Here is a 15958-nt window from a genome sequence, read left to right as displayed (position 1 = left end):
TGACGCCACAATCATTGTATTTAAAAGATCCGGCATGTCATCTGCCATGTATCATTTCCGGTAGGCTAAAATCGACGAGTGCTCAGCCTCGTCGGTGACGTAGGCGGTTATCGCTGATCTCAGCTGATACCAAATGGCGGACAACTGTCGCGCCGTGTGTCGTCGCCGCTGCGAGTCCCGTCCGAGGCGTCGCGTGTCCTCGGTAACGAGGCAAACTGCTCGGCCGAACGGCCACGCTACAGCGCGGTGCGGCTAGTTAGCGATCCCCAGTTATGTGTGGGTTCTGTGGCCAGAGTGCTATTATCCCAGTGTTCGGATCCTTGCGTGACGGTGGCATTGGCCACGCAGCAAGTGATGGCTGGTCAGGACCAACGCCAGCGCTACTGAGGCCAGTCATGTATGTTAATAGTTTAAAAAAGAGCAGTTTGGCATTGATACCATATTGTGAAGTCCCGCTGGGCGGTCAGCGTCCTAAAGTGGAGACCGTATCGGGCCTCGAATCTTGCGCAAGGGTGCCTGTTATAAGATAAATCGATGGAGCGCCATGGAAACGACAAACGCATGTTGCGGTCGCTGTCGAGTATTGCAGCCGATGCTGCCATATTCAGAGACCGATCGATGGAGCGCCATGGAAGCGACAAGCGCATGTTGCGGTCGCTGTCGAATATTGCAATCGATGCTGCCATATTCAGAGACCGAGGGCTGGAGAAACGTACGGGCCCTGTTACGTACACGGGAAGAAGGGAATCCCCCTCCCTCCAGTATTTTAGTGTTAATGTCTCCGTGCTGAACGTTAAAAGCCGTATCTTTTGTTCGCCTGCGTGGGAATCTTTAGCGCACCGGCTGGGGGAAGCGTAGGGAATATCAGCTTGGTTACTTTTAAAGCCGCAGGCTCTACCTCATCGGTTCCCGAGAGAGTGTTCCGGCGATGACCTCATTTGGCGTTGAGTATATTGACCTCGTTGCAGACTTAAACACAGCGTGGTTCATATAGTACCCACAAACCTCGTGCGTTTGGCTACCCTATCTCACAGCTCCCGAACGGGAAAGATGTGTGCGATTCCTCTATCCCTTTTCCCGGGAGAGTATTTTCCAAAATCTTCCAGTTCGTTTGTTAAGAATCAGTGCAGTGTCATGGAAACAGTGAGTGCAAGTAGTTAACGTCGCTACAACGCTGCAACGCCGACGTATGACAGCGGGCAGTGTCCTAAAGTGGGGTGACACCAGACGTGCTTGTTGAACTCTATCGGTACACGACTGATTTTGCCTGATATCCGTGTGGGGATCTACTGACCTACACTTCCGAGACTCGGGAACGGTTGTGTTGAATTTGACGGGCGTCCCCTCAAGCGCGAGCGTGTGCTCTGAACGAACGTAATACAAAGGCAAGTGGCGCATGAGGGAGGGAAATATTGGGTCATTTCTAAGCTTGTTGCGGTACCTGGTGTCATAAACCAGATCACCTGGATGCTTCTGCATTTCGATATTGCGACTACTTGGATCTCAAAGGTATACTTGTAATCTGTTTTTTTCAAAGGCGAATACAGTATTTTTTAAGTGTTGCCAGATGGAAATGTGTCCATAAACAGCTGTTGCCCCCTTCCGTACTTATGCGTTTATTATCATCTCCCGTTGTATATGTGTGAACGTTTGCAATATTCGAACTCTGATGGGATGTCATTGCGCTGGTGTGGGTCGAAATAACTGGTCACAAACTGCCTGGTTTGAAATCTGAACGATCGCCTCCAGCGCACCTGTACCTAAATCCACCCCCGTCTCTTCGGTTGTCTCTTCCGAATGTGTTTACAGGTGGCATGGAGTATATAGAACAGGCTAAGAACCCATCAGAGCAAACGTGCACTGATTTCAGGGTTGAAATCAACAGTGACTTATCTGGCATTATCATTCTTCATCTGGCCTTATCATTTTTCATCCTGGCATTATCATTCTTCATCTGACATCATCATCCTTGCGTAGCATCCACTTTTCCTAATGACCACTGCAATCGGCGCGCCCGAAAACGCCACTGAACAACAACGAAAGCAGTCGCATCCGCCCATGGTTACCCAAAGTGTGCAGTCAAGCCTTGTAACTCCCTGGCGGGAAGCGGCGCGATATGTCCTGACCGTCTCCTGCAGTCCATCCTGATGTGATGCAGTGGCAATGCAGTGTGTCACAACTTTGTGAGGACGCGTCACATGGTCGATGGGGGAAAGCCACCAAGCTGCAGCACATAAGCTGTAATGCTTGGGCAGTGAGATGCAAAAACTTGAGAGGAGGTTATTGGATGGTTATTTGTGCTACGGGTGTCACTGATCTGAACACTGGTCAGAAGACGTGGCTATTGAAAACATCGCTGCAGATGTTTTGGGCTCACATCCAAGTGTGAAAGAAGTTTCAGAATAGGACATGTGTGTATGTGTTCTTGGTCAGATATGACATTAATGTATTCCCACGTTCCAGACAAGGCAGAACTAGAAAGGGCTCAACAGTTCCTGGAGCAGGCAGCCCAACAAAACTTTGTAAGTGTATGCTTTTTACAACGAAATGTTAATTACTGAACTCAGACAGAAATTGTAAAAAAAATGAGAATGTTGTGTTCTGATCTGCAATGTTCATGTGGAATATTGTTCGCATTTCTGCACGCACACGTTAAGGTGTTGTGAACTTGACAGCGTAAACGATACGGCCTATGGACGCAGGTGAGCTCCACGGCCGCGTTACTCGGCGCCGTTCTCCATCACGTGGCGCGTGTCCACAGCCGGAGTACGTCAAGGCGCTCTCGGACATCCTTTACCATGGCGCGAACAGTCCCGTGGCCAGGATGGCGGCCGGCCTCCAGCTCAAGAATACGCTCACCTCCAAGGACGCCACCGTCAGACAGATGCACCAGCAGCGCTGGCTGGACTTCACGCAGGACGTCAAGGAGCACGTCAAACGCAATGTAAGCGGAGCGTGGCGTCCGAGGCTGGCCGGCTCTCATGCCGTCAGATGTGAGCCTGGTGCGGAGTACGGCTGCCGGGGCTCGCCGGCTCTTACGCCAGTCAGACGTGAGCCTGGTGCGGAGCAGGGCGGCCGAGGCTCGCCGGCTTTCACGCCGTCAGATGTGAACGTGGTACAGGACAGGGCGGCGCGCAGCGCGTGTGCCACACAATGCGACTGCTGGTCTATGTAAAACGCGTCATTGGAATGGACTTCTGCGCAGTTAGCATGCTCTCACTGTTTGGCACATGGCCCTGTGTTATCCCGTGCCGTGCTGTGCCTGTATGCTGCGGGCGGCACGCGTGGCCTGGCGGCGCGGGCTGACCCCCACCTTTCGTCTGCTCGCCAGATCCTGGCGGCGCTCGGCACCGAGAACAACCGGCCCAGCTCGGCGGCGCAATGCGTAGCCTACATCGCCATCGTAGAGCTGCCGCAGGGCCACTGGGCCGACCTGATCAGCGTGCTGGTCAACAACGTCATCGGGCCCGGCTCCACCGAGATCGTGAAGGAGGCCTCGCTGGAGGCCATCGGCTACATATGCCAGGTACGGCCGCGCCGATGGTGTGGGCGCCGCGGCGCGCAGCTGTTCTGTCCGACTGGGCGAGGCGGCCGGGCCTGTGCCGTCACGGACGGGACGGCTTCTGTCACAGGTGGACTGTGTGCGAATGCGGTTGGGAACTATTTCGTGCAGCTGTTTTGACCCTTAGCTGCCCAGTTGGTAATTTTCAACAAACGTACTGTCGGGAGACGTACTTTGTGAGCATTGAAGTATAGACTGTCGTCGGGATGTCGTCATGCGTTGCGAATGTTGGCGTGACTGCTAGACCGGTTGACCCCGGATTGTTCCGCTGTTTTCCAGGACATTGAGGCGGAGGTTTTGGCCTCGCGTAGCAACGAGATCCTCACTGCGATCATCCACGGCATGAAGCGGGACGAACCCAGCTCGCACGTGCGCCTGGCCGCCACCAACGCGCTGCTCAACTCGCTGGAGTTCACCAAGTCCAACTTCGAGAAGGACGTACGTACCGCCGGAGGGAGCGATCCGTTTCGACCGTGACGTTTGCAGGGGGGGGGGGGGGGGGGGGTCGAGAAAGGCGCTTAGAAAAAAGAAACCCAGTGTGCACTACGACGTAGGCATGGTGTTATATGGGCACTGCATTGCCTAGCATCGATCAGTAAAAAAAACAACAACAAAAAACATGTGCATGATGGCTGTTGTTGCCTCACATACTAGTTGGTATCTTAAGTCCTAGCAGGCGTCCATGTGTGCTTTCGAGACAGCCACAGCTCACATCTGACATTCAAGTGCATAGCTATTACAGCTTTTTGCCTTCTGCTGGCCGCGCTGCGTACCGACCCAGCAGCAGCCTTGTTACCGACCATTGAGGTGTCGCTGGTCCGGCGTGGCCGCCATGGGTCTTCGCCCGACCTGCCGGTGACCTGGCGCCTCGCTGCCCCCAGGCCGAGCGGCACTACATCATGGAGGTGACGTGCGAGGCCACGCAGTCGTCGGACACCCAGATCCGCGTGGCTGCCCTCCAGTGTCTAGTCAAAATCATGACCCACTACTACCAGTACATGGAGACCTACATGGGGCCGGCGCTCTTCGCCGTGAGTACCGCCGGCTGGTGCGGACTGTTCGCTGGTGTTCTGGGCAGGGTGGGGATGCTCGTAAATTGGTGTTCTCGACATGGGACGTGTCGGGCCAGGTGCGTGCCTGAACATCGCGGAAGCAGCGGTAGTGGGGTGTTCGTGTTATGGTCAGGGGTGACGGGTGATAGTCATTATTGTCCGTAAACGGGATCTGCGACCGATACGAGTGGAGCCTGGGAATCACGCTGTCACTACGGAGGAGATACCCCGAGACACCGGTGTGCGCGTGGCCGGTCTGTGCTGGCATCTTTCGAAAGTTGAATACGCTGGCAGTCGTCAGGTCCACTGCTAACGGCGCCCCAGCTGTGCGTGGGCGCGGCTGGGCTGTTTTCTTCGCGCCAGTGTCAGTACCGGCGCCGTCCGTGGGCCAGCACTACCGACCCTGCGCGTCCGGCGCCGGGCCAGCACCGCCTTCGTCTTTAACGCCGCTCACGCCGCCGGCCGGCCGCCCTCCGCCGGCAGATCACGCTGGAGGCGATGAAGTCGGACGTCGACGAGGTGGCGCTGCAGGGCATTGAGTTCTGGTCGTCCGTCTGCGACGAGGAGGTGGACCTGGACATCGAGGCGCAGGAGGCAGCTGACCTGGGCCGGCCGCCCGAACAGACCAGCCGCTTCTACGCCAAGGGCGCGCTGCAGTACCTGACGCCCGTGCTGATGGAGCGGCTCACCAAGCAGGTGCGACCGGGCGGCGAGGGAACGGCGCCGGGGGACGGGCCGCTGTCGGTGGGCGCGGGCCGATCTCAGTCAGTTGGGTGCTGGCGATGTGGATCGGCGGGTTTTGTTGAGGATGGAGATGGGCGCTCACAAGGTGGATGCTTGGCGCTTTTCGGGGCCTGTGCTTGCGACCACGAAGTTCTCGCCTTTTCAAGTGGCCAGTTGCATCGATAAGTGTATTTGTTGTGGTTTGTTGTTGGCGCAATTATCTGCGGGGAAGCATGTTTTTGCACGTACCCTTTCACCGGCGGAGGGATGGCCTCCACATGGCTCCTCCCTGTGAGCCAGCGTAGTCGGCCCGTTCGCTGCGTCAGCCTGCAGTGGCAGCTGTGACCGACCCGTTGACCGGAGCGGGGAGGAGCTTCTGACATCGGTGGACGTGCAGAGGTCACCAGTCCGCCCACCTGCACGAGCCGAGGGAGCTGACGGGCTCGAGTAGAGCTGGCGACGTGACCCGGGCCTTCGTCTAAGCTCGAGTAGAGCTGGCGACGTGACCCGGGCCTCCGTCTGAGCCCGAGTAGAGCTGGCGACGTGACTCGAGCCTCCGTCTGAGCCCGAGTAGAGCAGGCGACGTGACCCGAGCCTCCGTCTGAGCCCGAGTAGAGCAGGCGACGTGACCCAAGCCTCCGTGTGACGCCAGGAGGACGGCGACGACGAGGAGGACTGGAACCCCTCCAAGGCGGCCGGCGTCTCGCTCATGCTGCTGGCCTCCTGCGTGGAAGACGACATCGTGCCGCACGTGCTGCCGTTCGTCACGCAACACATCAAGTCGCCCGACTGGAAGTTCCGCGACGGCGCGCTCATGGCCTTCGGTGAGCGGGGACCGGCGCTGCTTACAGTTTGTGTTGTTTGTTTTGGAGGACGAGGCTCTGCCCCATTGTGCTCCCATATTACTTTGATATAATGGTATTCCTGATCCTTTTTATGCAGAGAGTTTGGTTTGGTTCTGATGATGTTGGGGTTCAAAGCCCTCAGAAGCTGATTGTGGTGAATGATGCGTAGTGGTGTGATTCCACACGACGCCGAATGTGGGTTTCATGCTAGCGAAAAAGAACCTGACGCTGCTACCCGAGCCTGTGATGTTCGTGGACATCAGTTGTGGTTAGTAAGACAAAGGTACTGGGCGCAAATTACTAACACAGCAAATTTAGTTGGCGGCCACGTAACAAGATGCATTAGTGAAGGGCGCTGACGTTTGAACATGAACACGATCTGCGTTACCAGTTCAGCCAGCCGTGTGACTTGTACAGGTATTTTTGCTTTTCGCCGATGTAGTTTCCCCATGCTCACGAATCATGCAGATGGTCAATGCGAAGTCACATTGTCTGCTACGTTGATGACAATCAAGTACATAACCTGACGTTTTGCGATCCGGTATTTCATTCGGGCCTCGTCCGTCGTCTGCCGCATGTGTGGCTTGACTACTCATGCCCTTCCCCGTAAACATGCATCATGTGTCGCTGACGTGTTGGCATGGATCTGTCAGGCTCCATTCTGGAGGGTCCGGACGGGGCCAAGCTGAAGCCGCTGGTGGAGCAGGTGATGCCGATCTTGATGGAGCTCATGAAGGACCCAGTGGTGGCTGTGAAGGTACGCTCAGGCTGTTCAGCGACGTGCGCGATGACGTTCAGAGATGGCGCTAGGTGTTCTGTGTATAATCCCGAACCACCCGCTCGGCGAAACTGTCCGTGTTTATCCCCGTTGAACGCACACTGCGGACGTCCTGCCTTTAAAGGCGTCGTTCCGTGCACTGCTCGAACGAACACGCATCAGTGTTTGGTGAGCACGTCGGGACTGAGCGGGCCGCACACTGACACACTGACACCCGCCGTCAGCATGCCCCGCTAGCGCCGCCACCCCGCGCCCGCCCGTGCCTGGCCCGCGTCGACGCCCGCTGGCGCGCGGCGCGCGGCCCGCGTCCTCGCCCGCTGGCGCCCGGCCAGCCCGCACCCGCCCGCACCTGACCGCGCTCTGCCGCCGCCCGGCCAGGACACGGCCGCCTGGACCATCGGACGCGTCTGCGAGCTGATCCCGGACGCGGCGCTGAACGAGGCGCACCTGCCGGCGCTGCTGGAGACGCTGGTGGCTGGCCTTCAGGCCGAGCCGCGCGTCGCCACCAACGTGTGCTGGGCCATCTCGGCGCTGTCGGAGCGCGCCTACGAGTCGGCACAGAGCCTGGGCGACGACGATGGCGCCGACCCAGAGACCTACTGGCTCTCAAAGTACTTCGAGGGGCTGGTGGAGCGTCTGCTGGAGACTACGGGCCGCGCCGACGGCAACCAGGTGCGCGGCGCAGGGTCGGAAGCGGGGTGGAAGGGTCAGGGGGAGGGGGAGTCGGCAGGATCGGCTGGTGCGTGTGCTGTGTCGTGTGGCCGACTGAATGCTCGCTTGTTTGCCTTTTTTCTCCCGCAAATTGGAAGTCGCATTAGGTGTTGAAGCCTGTGTAATATCGTGCTGTCACATGCGTGCCTTTTTGATGCCCGAAGTTGAACCCGCCAACCCATCGGTATCAAGTCAGCTCTGTGTCGGGTTTGTTCACATCCCATCCTCACTGTCGCCAGCTGCTGGTGCGATGGTTCAGGCTCAGGTTGTGTCGGTTCAGGTTCAGAGGCGGGTTTCGTGACCCGGCGCCCCGTCCCCACAGAGCAACCTGCGTAGCTCGGCCTATGAGGCTCTGATGGAGATGATGAAGAACTCACCGAAGGACTGCTACGCCACCGTGCAGAAGACGGTGGTGGTGATCCTGGAGCGACTCCAGCACGTCCTCCACATGGAGAACCACATCCACAACAACAGGTGCGCCGGGTAGCGTCGGCTGTCTCGGACCAGTCAGGCGCCCTCCAGACATGCCGCTCTCCCTTACCGTATCCAGTGCATGTCCGGCACAGCAGTGGGTCATTGTGTTGAAACCATGCGTTGTAATTTGACGAATGGTGGGCTGTGCTTTTGAGAAGGTGTGTGACTAATTTTGACGAAATGCCAACAAGTTTTAGCAAGCTTCACTGTTGAGGAATTGGTGTCCTGCCGGTGAAGCCTCATGCCATTTTTTTGGACAATGTCTTTCAGTGACTTGTATCCAATGGGTGAAGCTTTTGATAACTTCCATTTGCAGTACGAGACACAAGACACCAGGTGTGATTCCGCCCGTGGTTAGCCGACCGTCCTGTCGATTTTGGCCTGTTTTTTTTTCTACTGTTGCCTGCCTGTTATCCCCACATCCACCAGCCTGCGGAGGTGACCTGCCGTCTGCCGGCCTCTCGCGCGCGCGCGTACAGACACGTCCCGGCTGGCGCGCTCAGTGAACGGTGACCTAACGGGACCCTCTGTGGCAGCGACCGGGCGCAGTACAACGACCTGCAGTCGCTGCTGTGCGCCACGCTCAGCAGCGTGCTGAGGAAGGTCACGCCCGAGGACGCGCCGCGCATCTCGGACCAGATCATGACGGCCCTGCTGCAGATGTTCTCCAACCGTGAGTCCGGAGAGGGCTCTCATCTGGGAGCCAGGTCATGACCGCTCTGCTGTAGATCATCCTTTTGATTTGAATTTGCGTCTGATCTGGAGTGGGGGTCTCGTTAGCGATCGGGTGACCAGCTGTGATTGTTGCTACCTCGGTTCAGACCTTCAGGCATCGCCGGATTTACCGAGTTGTATACTGCACTCGCCCGCGCCGACGTCTGAGCACCGCTCACTCGCCTCCGCAGCGGACGTGTGGGCATCTATACCCGGGACTGACAGTGACTCCACACCTGTGCCGGCAGCGCGCGTGGGCAGCGTGCAAGAGGACGCCTTGAACGCCGTCTCGACTCTGGCCGAGGTGCTGGGTGAGCAGTTCATCAAGTACCTGACCGCCTTCAAGCCGTACCTGCTGATGGGCCTGCGCAACCACGCCGAGTACCAGGTGTGCTCGGTGGCGGTCGGCCTGGTGGGCGACATCTGCAGGGCGGTCGGCGCGCGCGTGCTGCCCCACTGCGACGACATCATGAACATCCTGCTGGCCAATCTGGGGGTGAGTGATGGGCAGCGGCCGGCGGCTCCCGCCCGGGCAGACGAGCCGGTCACAGGCTATCGAACCGCCGCGTCGCGTCCAGAACACCGCACTGCACTTGTCTTGCGCGACTGGCTGTAAGCTCTTTCTGACCTGTTAGCGGCTGAGTCTCGTGCTGCCTGGCCTCAGGAGCACAGATTCACTTCGCAAAGGAAACAAATGTCTCCCGGCGTGGAGCATCTGTGATCTAAATGACCGCTGACCGCAGCTTCAGGACTCCTGGCGCATTCCCACTCGGCCGCTAGGGTACCGTGCGCCCGTCTGGGCCGTGGTGTGCGGCTGGCGCGCGTGTAGCCCCGACGCCGCAGCCTGCCGGGGGCGTGCGCTGGTCGGCTGACGCGTGACCGGCGCCGGCGCGGCCGCCCGCAGAACCAGTCGGTGCACCGCTCGGTGAAGCCACACATCCTGACCGTGTTCGGCGACATCGCGCTGGCCATCGGCGGCGAGTTCAAGAAGTACCTGGACGTGTCGCTGCAGACGCTGATGCAGGCGTCGCAGGCCCAGGTGGACAGGGTAAGTGTGCGGCGAGGCAGCGGGCCAGGCGAGCGGTGTGTTTTGTGCGTGAGGATTGTGTGGATGTACGGCCTTGCCACAATACGGCTGGGTTATTGAAGCCGCTGGTGAGATAAATCGCTTGAGATCGTGGCAATTTTCGCGGAATGGAAGCAAGCGAATGTGCCGGCGTCCGTTCTTGCCTGCGTCATGACCTCTGAAGTCTCAGGGCGCTGCGGCACAGGCTGGCGTCGGCGGCGACGCCTGCTGGCACATTTGGGCGCCGTCCTGCGGACAGTGGCACGCCCGGGCTGACGTGCGCGTCCCCCGCCCCACCTCCAGTCCGACTACGAGATGGTCGACTACCTGAATGAGCTGCGCGAGACGTGCCTGGACGCCTACTCGGGCATCATCCAAGGCCTGAAGGGCGACAGTCCGGTGGCCAGCCCGGACGTGCTGCTGCTGCAGCCGCACGTGGCCTACATCATCCAGTTCATCTGCGTGGTGTCCAGCGACCAGGAGCGCTCGGACAGCAGCCTGGGCGCCGCCGCCGGCCTACTCGGGTCAGTGCTCAGGCGGGGGCGGAGGGGGCGCGGGAACAGGGTGGGGTGACGGGTGAGCATGGTATGTGGGTGGATGAGGCTGAGGTGGCATGGCTTGGACGGTGGCTAATCGTCTTTCTGTATCGCTTTGTACTAGGCGCCATCGTTAGTGCGCAGGTTTTTAACTTCTCTGCAGTTTGGTAATTTGTAAAAGACTATGCGAAGTGTGGGCATAGCTGTTTAAAGCAGACCGCCGACTGCCAAGGCTTGCTTGCGCACTTTACTTTCGATTTGCAGCATATTTGTCACAAGCTGCGTTTTGTAGTTGTGTTTGCATGAGTTAGTATCGCAACTTGTCAACCATGCCTTGTCCGATGTCTATGTTCCTCATTAGCCCGCGTTATGTATTCGACGGATGTTGCCTGACTGCTTCTTGTCCTTACCTGACCCAGCCAGCCATGATTTGCCATGGGCTGCTCCACTGTGTCCCGACCATTGATGCCCTATGCTGCCTGCTCTCCCTGCTCGATCCTCTGTGGTGCCCTCTTCCTTGTGCTGCTCTTCCATGCCCTGTTTTACCCTACCCTGTCGTACTCCGCCCTGTTTGACTGCTCTGCACTGCTGTGATCTGCTCGGCTGTAGTCTGCTCTCCCCCGCCCTGTCCTGTCCTGTCCTGCTCTGCCCTGCTTTTCCCCATCACTCTGTGCCCTGTGCTGCTCTGCCCTGAAGTCGGCCTCGGCCTCACTGGACCTGACCTGGTTTGCAGCGACCTGCTGTCGGCATTCGGCAACAGCATCCTGCCGCTGGTGGACAACGATGCCGTGCAGGAGATGCTGGCGCAGGGCCGCCGCTCCAAGACCGCGCGCACCAAGACGCTCGCCACCTGGGCGGCCAAAGAGCTGCGCAAGATGAAGAGTGCCGCCGCCAACAGCTGGTGAGTCAGCGCCCGCGCGAGTTTTGTTCCGCACCGGCGCCGCCCCTGTCCCGTTCTTTGGCTCCGTGTATTGGTCTCAGTGAGTGGCCCTCCCTCTTCTCCTCTCCTCCGTTTGTTGTCGGTGTTCAGTTGTTGGACGACGCTTCAGGCGGTTTATAGGAAGGATTGGTGTTGTTTGCCCACCTGGAGTCTTTTGTCACGGGCCGGTGGGGTCAGGTCGAGCACGGTGTGGAGTAACGAACGGATGCCCTTAACAGTAAACGGCCTGCATGTTGCTGCAGTCTGAGCTGTGTGCCCTCAGGGAGCTGGTCAGCTTTTCGCATTAATTTTAAAATTGTCTCGAGGTGATCTCATCGTGGTGTTGAATCTGATACTGATTGTATTGCAAAGTTACGTGCAATTTGAACACCTACGTCACTGTGCTCTCGTTGCATGCAATCTTTATGATAGCTGCTTAACCAGACATTGACATAATGTGTGATGAACTCGTGGTCTTACCTAGCTGATGTGGTGCTGATGCACGGGAGGGCGTCATATTGGACACGCGAAGTGTGTTCATGCGTGTCCTGTTGTGCTGGCATGTGTCACGAGTCGTTATATAAGTGCTGTTGTGTGGCTCATCTGAACCGTCGCCGCTGGCAGCGCAAAGTAAGCATTCATTGCCGTAGAATGACGGCTGCGGTCGAAGCGCCGCCAAACGCAAATAATTCAAAGCCATGGTTGATTGAATGTGATGCAGCCGGCCGGGCTGGGATGCCTGTGACCATTAGGGCACGAGTCGGAGGACGTGGCTGGCGGGCGGTGTCTGAGGGGCGGTGCGGGATATGTGAGGCAGCCGGCTGCCCAGCGTGGCGCCGCGCTCGCGCCGCTGTCCGGAGGGCACCGGATGAGACCGGACCGGGCCGGGCCGGGCGCGGCGCTCCGCTCGGTGTGCGCGGCGCGCGTGACGTGCTGTTGTGTCGCTCTCCACAGATGGCCGGGCGCCGGCGTCGGGCCCTGGATAACTAGCGCGAGTGGGGCGAGTGGGTACGGCGCGTGTGTGTGGACTGCTGACCCGACAGCCGGTCTCGGCGGCCGGCGACGAGCGACGGGCGGCCCAGCGGCGCCGCCTCTGTGATATGCCAGTGGCGCTAGCGGGCAGCGCGCCGCCGCGACACACCGACCAGCGCCACGGAGCGCGGCGACGCGCCGCGTCAGGGGCGCAGCGCAGCGCTAGACTCGACCCCTTTTGACGGGCCGACCGGGAGGCGCCGTCGCGGTGCCTCCCTGACACGCACCTTGTTGTTTTTGTATTCGTGTGGGGTGCCGTGGAAATTGTTTGTTGCTCGTGCCATTGGCAGCGCGTCCTCATCTGCGCACCGCTGTGTTCCCACGCTAGACGCAGACCGACGCCGGACGGGACCGTGCGAGAGCGCGCGACAGAACGAGAGCGAGAGCGAGAGAGAGCGCGTGCGTGGGTAGTGCGGAGTGCGCTCGCCCCGGCCACAGGCAGAATGTGCGAGTACGAGGGACTGACAGTGCGTATCTGAGTGCGGCGCTGAGCGTGTGGTGGCTCTAATTTCTTTGTTATCTTGGTCGGAATATTATCTTGCTCCACTGTCTCTTGGGTTAATCCTTACTCGTTGCGACTCATCGATAATGTCCTTTCTCTGTGAGGATCTTCACGGCCTTCCGTTCCTGCCGCGCGCTCATCCGATGCCTACCGGTATTAACGAGTTCGTGGTCATCACTGGGCCGAAATCCCGCGTCTAGAATTGTACGGAGGACAATTAATAAAAGTTCCTTTCAGTTGAACCGGAGTTTATATTGGCGATGTCCGTTAACGTGGAACTGGAAGTTTCGTGAGCTCGTGATGGCATATTGACAACCCGCTTGCAGGGAACCTCGGACAACGCTTCAGAGCAATAAAACGTTACCCAACGTTACGGTAAAAACGTTATAGAGCGATAAAATGTTACCGTAGAACGACTGAGGCAGTCGTCACCGCAGCCGAAGCGTTTCATTCTTGGCACGAACGCGATATAGGAGTGGTGCGTGTTGGTGTGGAACAGGTGAGTGGTTTCGCCTGCTTTCGGGTGACAGGCGCGGATTGGAGCGGTGTCACCATTTCGAATGTATCCCACGTGCGTGCAAGGTTCGATGTGGTTGCTGTCGGTGGTGTGTTTTGGAGGGGCTGCATGTAGAAGCGAGTGGTTCTGAAACGAGTGAGGAAATGAGCAGTTAAGCTGCCCTGCAATGTGCCAAGGCACACCTGGTTAAGGAAAAATAATGGGAAAAGGACGTACATCATTCACATAAACTGCCTTGGAACTTACTGAAGCACACCGTTTTTGAAAGGATGTTGCGTACATCGCCGTTACTCGCGCTATCGCCAGGAGGCTAATCGCCGACGTTCGGTACGCCGCCGCTCATGCTTGGTGTGCCGCGCGCTAATTACATGTTTACGCTGGGGTGCTGCCACACGTCCCGTTAAAACGGCGCCAATACTTCGGCGAAGCGCCTTGAGCTTGGCGTCCCGGCTGACGGCAAGAGTTCGCCTCTCAAACCGGCCTGTCGCACCCCACTGGCGGCTGGAGTTCGCCTCTCAAGCAAGCCCGTCGCAGCTACTGACGGCTAGAGCTCGCTTTTCAAACCGGTCCGTCGCGCGCCGCTGACGGCAAGAGTTCGCCTCTCGAACCGGTCTGTCGCACGCCGCTGACGGCTAGAGTTCGCCGCTCAAACTAGCCCGTCGCACATCACTGATGGCAATAGTTACCCTCTCAGACTAGTCTGCCACGCACCGCTGGCGACAAGGGTTTGCCTCTCAAACTAACCCGCTGCACGCCGCTGACGGCAAGAGTTTGCCTCTCAGACTAACCCGCTGCACGCCGCTGACGGCAAGAGTTTGCCTCTCAAACTAACCCGCTGCACGCCGCTGACGGCAAGAGTTTGCCTCTCAGACTAACCCGCTGCACGCCGCTGACGGCAAGAGTTTGCCTCTCAGACTAACCCGCTGCACGCCGCTGACGGCAAGAGTTCGCCTCCCAAAGTAGCCCGCTGCACGCCGCTGACGGCAAGAGTTCGCCTCCCAAACTAGCCCGCTGCACGCCGCTGACGACAAGAGTTCGCCTCCCAAAGTAGCCCGCTGCACGCCGCTGACGGCAAGAGTTCGCCTTCCAAACTAACCCGCTGCACGCCGCTAACGGCTAGAGTTCGCCTCCCAAACTAACCCGCCGCACGCCGCGAATGCCTCGCTTTGAACGTGCTTACGAAGCAGCCAGGTGGCGGTGCGGACGATCTGCCGGCTGGCAGGCGGGAATCGTGAGGGCTTTATTCGTGAGAGCCGCGCTTAAGGACTGCTGTCTCATCTGCCGCACGGTAGCTGCACAGCGGCAATACACGGAAGATTGGCTCAGCTGGATCCGTTGGGCGGCTCAGTACCGACCGTGCCGGGGCTCAGCCGCCGCGGGGGTGCGTCTGGCCACTCTGCCGCGTGCTCTGGCTACTGTGTCTGAGACTGGTGACCTGGCGCCAGTCCCAACCTGTTAACATTAACAGACGATTGTTGCGGGTGGAAATCGGCCTATTGTAAGGCATGTGGGCATGTAATACAGGTGTGTGTTAGTCTCCGGAAGTTAACGGTGTGGCGGTGAAGCGGTGTATAGTGGCAATGGCTCCATGCAACAACAAAAAGGTGACCACGAACCATAAAATAATTATTGGATATTATCGGCGTTATGTGCCGCTGAGTACCTATGTATTCGCTTGTGCTTTCGAACAAATCATGTAGCTTTCCAGTTTCAACTCATCCTTTGGCGACGATGGCAACACGAGTAGTTGCCTAGCAATCAAACGGTAGTCAACGTTTTTAAGAGATGATGCATGTTTACTTCTGCTGAAATTGGTGGGCACCTGCAAGCTGAGTTGAAAACCGAGTCGCCATTTGTAAAAGCGACACTGCCAGTGACTTCTTTGCAACTATAAAAAGACATCTCGGTACGTCGGCAACAACTGGGTTGAAGGATTAGACTTCGAGAGGATGTTATTCTAGTTCCGTAGAAAGGAGCCGATAATTTTTATGCCAACAGTAAGTGGGTTTTAAAATCTACCAAAGCCAGCACGCTTAAATGCTGTTAGTTTGGGCTAGGTGCTCATAAACGTTGCTAGCAATTCCTCTTTCAGGCCACCGCATGCTTCTTCAATGACAGGCAGTGGACCTTCTTAAATGGGTTCCGGAAGTGTAGTGATTAAGCTCCGCGCCTGGGAAACCAGACTTACGGGGTTTTATTCAACGCGGTGCCCACCCTTCCTGCCAGGCTGAGAGGCAAGCGACGCCATTCAGCCTCGGCAGCTGGCAGTGTCGTTAAGCTCTCATGACACGCGCACACACGCGGCATTCTTATAGTCCAGAAGGGCCTCTTACAGTGGGACCCTTGAAGGTTCTTGAAGGAAAACGCTACGGACAGCCACACAACTGAACCTTTCAAAAGCTACGCGTGAAAAATTCTTGCACGAAATGCATGATAATTCGGTATATTTTTAACCGACTGGGTATGACTTCTGTTGATAAAACGAATGCTGTCGTCGGAATCGGAGTCCAAGGAACTGTCGGTAAGC

The 15958-nt window shown here is 57.8% G+C and overlaps 1 protein-coding gene across 1 annotated transcript; it reads left to right on the top strand.

The window, feature by feature from the left end:
• Positions 1-2463: 2463 nt before the first annotated feature.
• Fs(2)Ket (Importin subunit beta Fs(2)Ket) lies at positions 2464-13156 on the top strand (the record flags this gene model as incomplete). Its single annotated transcript, XM_037219706.1, is given in 16 exon segments — positions 2464-2522; positions 2762-2944; positions 3332-3526; positions 3842-4000; positions 4444-4593; positions 5098-5310; positions 5990-6161; positions 6836-6939; positions 7339-7632; positions 7994-8145; positions 8682-8818; positions 9108-9355; positions 9764-9907; positions 10229-10449; positions 11195-11362; positions 12335-13156. Coding segments are annotated over 16 exon segments (2600 nt in total), but the record flags the coding sequence as incomplete, so codon positions are not given.
• Positions 13157-15958: the final 2802 nt, after the last annotated feature.

Source organism: Pollicipes pollicipes, unplaced genomic scaffold (assembly GCF_011947565.3).
Source record: "Pollicipes pollicipes isolate AB1234 unplaced genomic scaffold, Ppol_2.1 Scaffold_4295;HRSCAF=5057_pilon_pilon_pilon, whole genome shotgun sequence".
In the NCBI taxonomy this organism is placed as follows: Eukaryota; Metazoa; Arthropoda; class Thecostraca; order Pollicipedomorpha; family Pollicipedidae; genus Pollicipes; species Pollicipes pollicipes.
This window is presented reverse-complemented; position numbering and strand designations above follow the sequence as displayed.